General features: G+C 52.4%; 2 protein-coding genes across 5 annotated transcripts; both read right to left on the reverse strand.

The window, feature by feature from the left end:
• Positions 1-2,071: 2,071 nt before the first annotated feature.
• On the reverse strand, positions 2,072-5,531 carry LOC125978191 (protein phosphatase 1 regulatory subunit 3C-B). The gene is made up of 2 exons (XM_049735332.2): positions 3,993-5,531; positions 2,072-3,339 (listed from the first exon to the last, which is right to left on the reverse strand). Exons 1-2 carry the CDS (start codon positions 4,004-4,006, stop codon positions 2,382-2,384), a joined length of 972 nt encoding a protein of 323 aa, XP_049591289.1. The 5' UTR covers positions 4,007-5,531; the 3' UTR covers positions 2,072-2,381.
• A 773-nt stretch (positions 5,532-6,304) lies between these two features.
• On the reverse strand, positions 6,305-11,396 carry cyp26c1 (cytochrome P450, family 26, subfamily C, polypeptide 1). Of its 4 annotated transcripts, none has more exons than XM_049735328.2 (7): positions 11,188-11,396; positions 9,985-10,306; positions 9,622-9,846; positions 8,851-9,126; positions 8,345-8,506; positions 7,796-8,086; positions 6,305-7,183 (listed from the first exon to the last, which is right to left on the reverse strand). In XM_049735328.2, exons 2-7 carry the CDS (start codon positions 10,216-10,218, stop codon positions 6,836-6,838), a joined length of 1,536 nt encoding a protein of 511 aa, XP_049591285.1. In that variant the 5' UTR covers positions 10,219-10,306; positions 11,188-11,396; the 3' UTR covers positions 6,305-6,835. The 4 variants fall into 4 exon arrangements, with proteins under 4 accessions (XP_049591285.1, XP_049591287.1, XP_049591286.1 ...); XM_049735330.2 differs by lacking the exon at positions 11,188-11,396 and having other exon boundaries at positions 9,985-10,158; positions 10,251-10,615; XM_049735329.2 differs by lacking the exon at positions 11,188-11,396 and having other exon boundaries at positions 8,851-8,952; positions 9,070-9,126; positions 9,985-10,615.
• Between the last annotated feature and the right edge of the window lie 278 nt (positions 11,397-11,674).

Raw genomic sequence — 11,674 nt, forward strand, 5'->3', positions numbered from 1 at the left:
CTCTCGCCCGCACGAGTCATCTTCATGTTTGCACCATGTTCACAACCTGAATGTGGTTCATGCCGTCTGTCATAAGCACAACTTGTCTCGACCTTCCCCCCTTTGGGGAACTTGCCACCATCAAGGCAAGAATCTGGGCACCTGAGGGCACCTGAGTGGGCCGCGTGTGGATGCAGACTTGAATAATGGCATCGCTTCCAGAACAGGCTTTGGTGATATACATATGCAAGTGTGCAGATGCGCTCACTAAGTTTTTCTCTGGGCCGCAAGTGAAGTGACTCTCTGTCCCGTTTTTCATACCATCAGGAACATATCAAGAATTTGGTATGAATTTGGTGTGAAGCGTTCGCAAGTGGAAAAGTGTTTGACGAGGGAAAGAGCCTTACCAAAGAGTGTTGAGTCGGTGCAGCACCTCTCCAGCAATTTGGTGACGTACAATGACGTTACGCTGGGCCAAGGTCAAAGTGGTAAGCCAGCACAGCTCACACTATTCACACGACGACCGAGTTGTTGGGTGGAATCTCAGATTCTTCTTCTTTGTATTTCAGCGCCCCCCACCCCAGCCCCCCACCCCGTGTCACGCGCATTCAAAGTAGGTCATGGTCAGCTTAGTCATTGAATAACTCGGAGGCCTGGCACGATATTCTTATCTTCTTTGATAGTACGGGCCGCGCCCCGACACGCAAATGTGCCAGGTGCTCGGCCGACGACCTCGTGCTGACCTTTTTTGTTCATTGATCTGTTTTTGGTTGGGGTGGGCGGGGCCAAGGTGCTCAGTTCCTATTGGTGGGCTGGGTTAACATTGTTTTACTTAGCCTTCATTAAGAAGTCTCCGTCCCAGGGCCCCATTCCAGGGCCTCGATGCAAAGTTCTCCTTTTGTTTGTCCTCAGCCTGTTTGAAAACAAACTTGCCCAACTGAAAACCTGATGGCGGTCGTGCATGGGGCCACGCTTTCCTCCTCATGGCTGCGACGCCACGCGGTTGCCCTAAACCATCTTGAGCCAACTTGAGTCGCACGTCTGCACACATCCCAACTTGAAGGTAGTCATTTCCTGTGAGTCACGAACAATTTGGTGTGGCAGCGCATCCCGTCTGGAAGAGGTGCCGAGTATCAAATGGAGTCGTATGTATGTACCAGCCAGGCTGGTCGGGCTTTTTCACCCGCCCCTTTAACCTGCAACACCCCCCTGGAACTTGCACATGCACTTGTACTCAAACACAGGCACTCATGCTCACAACATGCTCACAACACGCTCGTGTGCGTTGGATGTGTCAATCATCTTTTTGTCCACGCATGTCCTCAAGTGCCCTTTGCACGTTTGTGCGACGTCAGGGTGGAGAAATGTTTTTGAAATGTTCCCTGTTTCGACAGACCTTTGACATTTCTCACACACACATACACGCGTGTTTGTATGCAACACCAGACCTGCTTGTTTTTGAGCATTGGACATTTGTGTGTGTGTGTGCGTGCGTGCGTGTGTCTGTGTGGGTGGATGCGTGCGCACGCATGTGACCCTATTGTGCATCTGACATGTCTGCGATGTAACATGCTACGTAGGTTTTTGAGCCCTTGCGTGTATTATTGCAGCCATGAGTCGTCAGGAATGTAGCAGGAAGCGCTGATCCCGCCGGAGGTTTTTCTCAGTCTGGATGATGTGTCCAAAATGTAGCTGCCAGCTTTTCTTTCAGAGCGAGCGAGTGGTCGTGTGGCTGCCTTGCGCCTACACCTGACAGCAAAGCTCAGTTAAGTTTCTCACCTTAGTCTTGTTCACAATGTGCGCAGTCTGACTTGATTCCTGGCTGCCCGGGCTCTCGTTTAGGTCTTGAAAGGAAAAGTCCACCTCCAAATTTCCTTAACAGTCTGTTTTGGGCCGGGACACAGCAGTCTGACTAGTGTGACTAAATCCGGCCGCGGGGAATCAATTTGTTGCTCGCTGTCGACGGAAAACGACGTTGCGGTCACTCGGCTCTCAGGTCACGACCGATGGCAGCTCCGCTTGCAAAGTTGGACCTTGAAGGTGGTGTTGCCGTTTTGCAAATGCGCCAAGGATGGAGAGCGGGACACTCTAGCACGGAAATGACACGCAAACTTTTATTTCAAACAGCACGAGTTCCTTTGCCAAGAGAAAATTAAACTCATGATTGGCAGCCTCGCATGCATGCACGCACGCGCACACACACACACACACACACACAGTCTGTGCAAATCACAAAGATGTGTGGGACTGCTGCACAAGTACCACAATGAGGAACACTCGCCCTCTAATGACATCATCTGCAGGTGATACCCCCCCGCCCCCCCCCCAAAAAAAAAAAAACATCTGGCTCTCTTGCTCCCCTTCAATATGAAGGATGTAACGTCTGCCGGCGCAGCAGCCGGTCACCAGTAGGGCATGGCGGGGTCCACATAGTTCCAGCTTTGCCAGCCCGGGAAGAAGCCGCTGCACATGCGAGGGCTTTCCAACAGCTCCAGATCCTGCACCGGCACCTTGATGCTGCTTGGTTTTGTGTGCTCGGCGGGAGGCAGCGAGGACACGCCGCCGGTCCAGCCCGCATGCTTGACGACGTAGTTCTTGCCATCGTTATTGTCCCAGAAGGTCCGGTCTCGGACCTCGAAGCGGACGCAGAACTCCACTCGATTCTGCGGGGGGATGTCGGCAGGAAGGTCCAGAACAAAGGCAAAGGTGTCGGTGTCGTGGGCACCGTAGACGTTGTTCATGAAGGTGCAGTCCACCTCCACAAAGCTGGCCCACGAGTCAAAGGTCACCCGCAAGCGCACCGACTTCTCAAAGCCGACGTTGCGCACCTTGACTGTGCCGGTGAGCGAACGCTCCTGCAGCGAGCAGTTCTCCAAGCAGACAGAGTTCCGGATCAGACGGTTCCGGAAGTCCAGGTAGTCTGCTGAGGGCTGCTTAAAGTCCAGTGCCAGGCTGCACGCAGAGTTGATCTTCAGTTCCATGGCGACGGTCTCCAGGTCGCTCATGTCGAACTGCAACTCACTGACGCGTTCCTCCTCATTCTTGGAGAAAATGCGCACGGCGGTGAGCGACATTCCCTTGGAGTCAGCGAACACCACCTTCTTCTTCTGGCCTTTGGTGCTCCAGCTATTCTCGTGCGAGGCCGCCCGCTGCTGGCTACTGAGGCAGGGCCTGAGCGTGGCGGTTGCGGTGGCTGCCCGGTCCCGCTGGCCTCGGCTCTTGGCTCGGTGGAGAGAAGCCTCGTAGGAGCTCAGGAAGCCCCTGAGAGGGGGAGAAGAGTGGCCCACGTAGAACCGCATGGCCGCGTCCATGGGCATGACTGGGGCGGGCATCGCCGACGGACTGAAAGACGGCAGAAGTCTAGAGGAAGAGAGTGCTGGCTGAGCAATGCACTTACAAGCCAAGCCGCCACACCGACTCATGATCGTCACTTCGCTTTGGACAAGAGAAGAAATGGCACAAGTGCAAGTTGTCCATTTCAATCCTCCGACAATTTGAAGTCAATGTCAAATTACCTTTTCATCTTGTTTGACAGGCGGGAAGAAATAAAAAACACAACCCAAATCGGTGTCAATTATCCGTCAGGCAGGTCAACAAAAATTGAATGAATTTGTCAAACGCAGCCCTTCAAAATGCTGCTGCCTCGACCAGTGGATTTTTTTTTATTGTTTTCAATAAGCAACCCCCCCACCCCCCTTCGTGGATTGTCATCATCTGGATGCTCCACAACCTCTCTTCAAACTTTGAGATAACACGGAATTTTTACTAATTTGATTCCTTCTCGTGCTCAAATCTGAGTCCGAGATAACAAACACTTGTAGTAGTTCACCCGTTGCGTGCTTGGCACGCCCACTGTACTAAAGTCAGCAATTCACTTGACATAAAGTTGAAAGAAGTTGCTTTGCTAAAGACCGAGAAGGGGGGGGGGGGGGGCAGCTGTCAAACTTTGGCCCTGAAAGCGGAAGCGACGTGACGAGTCTGACGACTGGCGCAGGACATTTTGCAGCTCTCACCTGGCAGCACTCATGGAAAACAAAGGCTCAGATCCCAGCGCTCCAACAAAAGTCTGCTTCTACAACATTTCCTGGCTGCCGTCCCTCGTCTTGTTCTTCTTCGTTCTCCTCATTGGGGCGTGACTTGCCTGAGTGGTGAGCGGGTCCGCTCAGCTGTCCTTCTAGCGTCGAATGCTCCTCGCACCGGCCAATCGCGACGGGGCCGTCGGGCCAATGAGGGTTGGTGCTGGCTTTGGGGGAGGCGTGTCCTATGTCAGCTCACTGCATGAGCAAGATGGCGTCCAGATAGCCTGCGCCAAAGACAGCTAGTGCTATCTGCCGGCCAACTCTCCTGCCTTAGTGGCGCACACTACTGCAGTAGAAGTGCGCAAGTCGAACGACGAGAGCGCAGTAGAAGAAGCTGTTCGAGTAAAATTTTTCCATTTCTGTCACCCACAACTACTCGCACTTTGACAATCAAACCTAGGGGTAATTTTGGAGTGCTCTATCGGCCTAGCATGCATGTTTTGTCATGTGGGAGGGAAGTGAAAGGCCTGGTGGAAACCCACGCAGGCACTGGGAGAACATATAAACCTCACACAGGAATTAGCTGCATGTAAAATATTTCAGCTGCACGGGTGAGACATTATTTCCACACCTGCTACGTGTCCCATTGTGAATGTTAAGAAACCACAGTCCCGACGTTGCACTCGTGTTAACTCAAAGGACGTTCTCGATTCAATACATACAGAGAGAAAGGACAGTTTGTGAATTCTCAAACAGAATAACAGAATCAATGGTGGTGGACGAGGCCATTTTGCTCAAGTTGTCCTGACACTTGTTGATTTTGGAGACACGCAGGCGGGCGCAATACCAACAGAGACGTAAACTGCAGTACAATTCACATCGTGTGCGTGTGCGCGTCCCCGGCTGCAAAGAGGGTTCACTTCAGGTCAACAAACGTACGCAAATTCACTCATTCACTCTTCATCTCGTTTTCACTTATGTTGGGCTTTCTCACACCCACCGTTTTGGTGCAATCAGCCTGGGGTGTAAAGTCGAGATTTTCATGGTTGCCTCACGACAAGCGCGGCCTCGACGAGGTCACCAGCACGGTGAGACAACTGTAAAAGTTAAGTGAATGATAAAAATGAAGATAAAACAACTTCAGACCATTGAAGGATTGACCAACAGGCTGAACCTTCGCATCATGGCCTCCTTGAAAGGAATGGTGCGTCTGACCTCAGCGTCGTCCCAACGCGTGAACACAGAGAATAGCCAATGGATGACTTTGTTACGCCTTCGAACGCTGTAGACACGCAGCGGACACAGTGCAGTCTTGAGTCTCAGGTCGTCCAAGTCAAACTCAGACAAGATTTCTAATTTGTCTCCACTTCTATTTTTTTGTTTGTTTGTATGTCCGTGTTTTGGCTCGTTTCCAACGAGAAAAGTACGCGTTCATTGTTATTTTTGGAAAAGATCTTTGGTGTGTCCTTCAACCAAATTGAAACTGTTTTTGAATCTAAAGTTTTGTGTTGCTTTTTCGAATATGTGCCTTGATCTGTTTTAAATGTTCATCCTACAAAACAAAACTTGAACGTTTGCATGCTGTGTTTCTACTAAATAAAGTTTGCAACAACAAAAAACAGACAAGATTTCTCAACTCGCGTGGCATACTTGCGCCCCCTACTGGCATGACTGCATACGTCGCCCACCATTGTTGGGAGACGTTTTGTTGCCTCAAATCGCCTCGTTTAAGCGTTTGATCACATATATGGAGCAGAGTGCGAGTGCGAATGATTGTTCGTCTCTGTGTGCCCTGCGAATGGCTATCAACCAGTTCAGGGTGTCCCCCACCTACTGCCCGATGACTACTGGGATGGGCTCCAGCACGCCTGCGACACCCGTGGGGACAAGCGGTACAGATAATGGATGGATGGAAGTTGATCTGGTCATTTTCTGTTCCTGTGTGCTCGTTATGTTTTGGTCTCCGCCTGCTTTCGACAGCCCCGCCCCTTCCATCCTTGTCCTCGAGGGCCGCTTTTCTGGAGGTTTCAGACATTACCCTGCTGCAACACACAAAATTGCTATTCACATTTTATTACTTTTGCAAATGTAAAATACACTATGGGACTGTGGGGCGTGAATATGCTGTCTTGTTTTGAAAGTCAGTGCGCCTAAACGGAAGTCACGCAAGTACGGTTAAGAGAGTAACTACCACAAGTAAGCTGACAGGTCAGACAGGAGACATCAGACATCAAGCATTGACAAGCAATTCTTCCTTTCTGAACTGAGGGTTCACTGAAGCAAATTAACCACCATGGACAGACAAGTTGAAGGTAAAAACTTCCATTCATTTTTATTTGATGTGATTCACCAAGTTGTTATTTTTTAACACAACTGTATGTAGACAAGCAACGCCGTACGATCAATGAACGCAACTTAAGGAGAACATATGGCATAGCAGCCGCCACACTGCAACAACGTTGTGCGAGAGCGCAATGTTCCTCACAGCTTGCCTTATGGGACACTAAAGTGTGTGCGCGTGTGTCCGCGCGTGCGTGCGTCACCGCGCGTGCGTGCGTGTGCCAGTGCCGGGCCGGCCAGCTGATGGCGCCATCGCTCCGCGTTATGCCGCACTCCGAAGTGGAAGTTAATGTCAGTACCAGCTAGGTCTTCATCGGGTTCCGGTATGCTTTAGCAGGAACGACTGCGTCTGTATCAGGTGGCGCCGCATGTCGGCCTCAGCTTTTGAATGTGTTCCGCACGGGAGTCTTCAGAGTTTGAGAAGGCCCAAGTGTAAAAGTGGAACTCGGCCACCTACACGAGCGTGGGAGGACCGACCGAGCGCCATCCCGTCTTTTCTAACCAAGCCGCTGGTTTTGTGTGAAGCGCACGTGCAGCCCGTCGACGGGGTGCACAATGGGCACGGTCTGCATTTTGGGCAAGTCCCGGGTGGCCAGGGTCCACTTGCACGTGGCCACCAGCTCCACAGCCAGCGTCTTGAGGAACATCTGGGCCAGCTCTTTGCCCACGCAGCTGCGCACACCGCCGCCAAAGGGCACGTAGCTGAAGCGGGACAAGCGGTTCTCCTCACGGTCCGGCCCAAAGCGATCCGGATCAAAGAGCTCCGGAGCTTGGAAGACGGCAGCGGTCTCGTGCGTGTCCCTGATGCTGTACATGATGCTCCAGCCTTTGGGGACCTGGTAGCCCTGAGAGGACAAAGACGTATGCAGAACCCGTGTGACTGGTTAGGAATGTTTAACCTTTGACTTTAGTTAGCGCCTTGTTACAGGTGCAGTGATTGTGTCAAAAGACTCGCAAAAAGGAAACAAAAAAATGCATTGTAATGATTTTGCATGATATCTGCATTGCATGATAAAACCTGCAGTCTGAAAGAGCACGGCGCATCCCAACGCACATCCGCGCCGGCCTGATTCAACAATTGCAGAAGAACGGCCAATTCTGATGAAAAAGTAACACAACAGCCGCAGAAACAAAGTCATTGCATACGTGTGAGGGAACTTGTGCTTTTGACCCTGCAGCTTTTTCTAACCTCCAGCTCAATTCTCAGGCCTCGTGACTTCAAGCTTTCAGAGGTGAGCTTGAGTGAACAGACCCAGTGATGTTTGAGAAAGTGCAGCACCAATAGACCATAATAGTCTTCCTCTGAAATTGTTTTCATCTTCACAAAACCTCCTTTCCCAGTTGGGGGCAATTAAGGATGAGGCGAAGCCGGCAATCGGCATACCAACACGTGGCTGCTGGCAAACTTAGGTTCACTGTGTAGTTTTGCTGTCATGGGTAGCTGGACGTTTACTTACGTCCAACTCAAAAGTCCGCAGGGCGGTCCGGTACCCTCCAGAAACTGGCGGCAGGAAGCGAAGAACCTCTTTGATGACACAATCCAAGTAGCGCAGCCGGCTCAGCTTGTCCAGGCTCAAGTTAGCCCGAGGACATCCACCAACTTCTGTGGGGCTTGTGAGGCCTTCAGAGTCCAGCTCGGCTCGCAGGCGTCGCACGGCCGTCGGGTGGCTAAGGAGCTGTAGCAGGAGGGACGTCGACGCGCTGGCCATGGTATAGTGAGCGGCGAAGATCAACTCCACCGCAGTTTCCTGCAAGGTCAGCCAGTTTGCGACATTGAAAAACTTCCTCCACTGCTTCTATCTTTGTATTGAAGGCTCTTACAGCTCCATTTCTAGAGAAGGCCCTCACCAAAGGATCTGAGGTTGCGGGCCGTTTCAAGTCACCATTCAAGTCGTACAAACAATTCTTAAGAAGCTCTCAGCTGCCATGTGCACTCGTTGCAGTCCTCACGCCAGCCACACGGTGGCGTCTTATACCAAAGCACCAGTGCAAACGTGACCCCGTACCTTGAGCTCCTGAATACTGAGGTTGTGGCCGTGCTCCTTGGCACTGGCCAACATGAAGTCAAAGGCGTCCAGATGTTCGCGGGGCTGATGCTGCTGCTGCTCCATTTTCTCAGCGATGATATCCTCCATGTGGGCGTGTAAAATCTCTCGGGCTTTGATCCCCTGCGAAGAGCAAGAAGACCGGTGAGGTGCGCAGCAAGTCAAGGCTGGATACGCTTGAAGGGAACTCGGGAGGAAGGAAGAAGCCAAACCCAAGCACACGAAGATGGTGGCTCGAGTGGGCAGCTGCGCGTGACGTTTAGGCCACGAAAAAAGGACAAAACAATCATCTGTCTGGGAAGGAAAAGTACTTGAAACTGTCATATAAATCAACCCCTCCCCCAGGTGCCCTGTTAAATAGATGTTCGCTTGATTTAACTCCAACTCAGTCCTGTTGATCGACAGAAAAAGCATTCACTTTGGAAAGGAGGAAGGAGACTCAGGCATGCATGTTGCGAGCGGCGGACCTTTCGAAGGCCGCTGAGCGGCACGTCCACAGGGAGCGAGAAGAGATTGTCCATCAGCTGCTCAAAGACGGCGCCCAGGTAGAGCACTTGCTCCTCATCCAGCTGCAGACCCAGCAGGACACGCACAGCGATGCGGAAGGTCAATGACTTGGCGGCGGCATACGCGTCCACAGCATCAGGCCGCGCACACCACTCGCCCACTTGGCGGCGCACCAACACCTGCAGGCGCGGCAAGTAGGACTCCAGAGCGCCTCTGCTGAACACCTTAGCCAGCACCTGGACATGGACACCGAGTCATGGTGGCGCCTTAACGGGTCGCAAAAAGGATTGGATCCGGTTGCTTTCATGCTTCTGAGGCAATTGAGTAGAGTTTTGGGCGCTGAGCCAGCCGGTCTCAGACTGCAGAGTCAAACGTGCAAGAAGACATAGGTCACAAGACGTGACCTTGGAGGTCTCCACCGTCAGTAGCAGCTTTGCAACGGGTTGCACACATAGGCACAAGCGTCAGTCGCTGTCTCCCTTACTAACGTCACACAACCTGTTGGTGACATTTTGGCCATCTGGATGCTTGAGGTCTCAATTTGCTAACACGTTGCAAGGGGTCCCCCTCAGGGTATACGCCTGAGGCGACTGGACCAGGGGCCAAGCCATTGGACCTGTGAGGTCACAAATTGATTGGGACGACTTGCTGAAGCCAAGTCGTGATGCATGTGATGTGACTTGAGCTGAGCTTGCGAACGTCCCCCCATGGCAAAGCGGCTGTATACGTACCTTCCTCTTGCTCTTGTGGGCGTCGCCGGTAGAGTTGACGAGCGTGTTAGGTCCCAGGATGATGCGCGTGCTTCGCGGCCATTGCGTGTGCACTAGGCTGTCCTCGCCCATCAAGATCTTGCGGATGTTTTCTGCGCCCGTCACCCGGATGACGGGCTTGCCCAGGAGGTGCGTCTTGAACACGTTGCCGTGACGCCGCCTGCGACACACGTGGAAGTCGGAGCCCTGCATGCGGACAGGCCACCCGTCAGACTTTTCCCCAAATTAGCGACTTCTGCTTTCCTTGCTTTCTGTAAAAATGGCCGACTCCCCAACTTGCAAACATCTCGGGGCTACCCCAAATACGCATGCACGCACACTCACCTCGACGAGCCAGTGCAGGGTCTCCCCGACCAGAGGCCAGCCCATGGAGCCTCGGGGCAGGGGTAGCGGGTTTCTTGGGTCCCTGGTCAGCCTCCATCGAAAACTCCACAGTAGGCGAGTCAGCGCCAGCGTCAGCAGCGCGTACAGTAGCCACGTTAGGGCGCCCGTCACCGCCTGCACGTCAGCCAAGTGCCAATTCCGGAACATGTTGCCACCACGCGCACGGAAAAGCATCCGCGCGCACGCGCGTACGCACGCACACGCACCACAGCTCGTCTCTTCTCTCTCTTCTCCTCTGAGCCGATCGGGAGTTCCCACGCGCCTGCGCGCACGCATGGCAATCAACTGTAAAGATCTGACACACTATGGATTTTTTTCTTTTTTGTTCTCAGTTTGACTATACTGTATGTTGTAGTGACCAAAAAATGCGGTGCGTTTGGAATCATTCCTCCATTCTTGACTCCCTCTTCGCTACCACAGAATTGTGTGTGCCCGCGTGCGCGCGCGTCTACATTTTAGGGACTTTCTACGTCCTTTAAACACAACTTAAAAATGTAACTCCAAAAATTTTTAACGCGTTTTTTGAGTATGTAAGAAGTTGAACGCGAGTTTTCTTGATATATGACACCCCCCCCCCCCCAAAAAAAAAAAAAAAAAAAAAAATTCAAATCCAAGCAGCGACCGACTAGTTCCGCCGTTGACGCGTTTCCGTCTTGCTATACCGGAGACACGAACCAAATCGCAATGATTTGTTCAGTGTATCTCGAAGAAAAGCAGAAAAGCTTTTTTTGTCATCTGCGCAGGCCGACAGCCAAAACGAGGCGTTTTGGACAGTGCAAATTACACGCCCGCGCGTTTTCAGTCGAAGGTGCATGGGCAGCAGAGGCCAGCAGCAGTAGATACTTGACAGGTCCGACGATGCGTCCATTGTGACTTGCAGGAAAGAGAAAGCAAGTTGGAGCTCATTCGGCCTTCCTGCGGCGGCCGCCAGGCGCCAAGACGACATGTGCGCGCGCGGGCTCGTACGCAGAAAGGGTGATGGATGCGCGACGCCCCGCCGTCAATTATTCCAAACATTTTCCGGCCGGCCTGCGCTGTCTTGTCGGTCCCCGCACAAGCACATCCCGATCGCGGGTGTCAGAACCCCACCACCGTGGCTGAGCGCGCGTGCGTATGAGCGTGCGTGCGAGTGTGAGCGCTCACCTCCTTGCTGAAGTCGAGTGTGAAGTTGAAGCGATGTGACGGACGGCCTTTTTATTGCCGACCCACCTTCGCAGTGACGTCAATGGCGTTATGTTAAGCAGGCGGTGTGCACGCGCAGCGGCCAGCCAACTGCGTGAGGAAAAGCGAGAGAGCAGAACAGACAGGAATCAAATAGTTGCTCAGTTGACCGACGGCATTATTGGGATCCTTCCCCTCATCGTTATAATGCCGCGGTCGGAAGTCACTAAACACTTCAGTTGATTAGCATTTACCGGATAAAATTGTGGATTCTCTCTCTCTCTCTCTCTCCTTCCCAGTACCAGTTTGAGGTCTCAGAGGATGGACTCAAGCGCACCTGGTTGACATCACACAAACAGATCAGAGAGTGACCTGTCAGCTATACGCACTGTGTGAGAGTAGAAAGTGTTGAAATGTACACACAGGATGATCCGCGCAGGCAGTGTCGGGCACACACATACGACCTCGC

Source organism: Syngnathus scovelli, chromosome 12 (genome assembly GCF_024217435.2).
Source record: "Syngnathus scovelli strain Florida chromosome 12, RoL_Ssco_1.2, whole genome shotgun sequence".
NCBI classification, from domain to species: domain Eukaryota; kingdom Metazoa; phylum Chordata; class Actinopteri; order Syngnathiformes; family Syngnathidae; genus Syngnathus; species Syngnathus scovelli.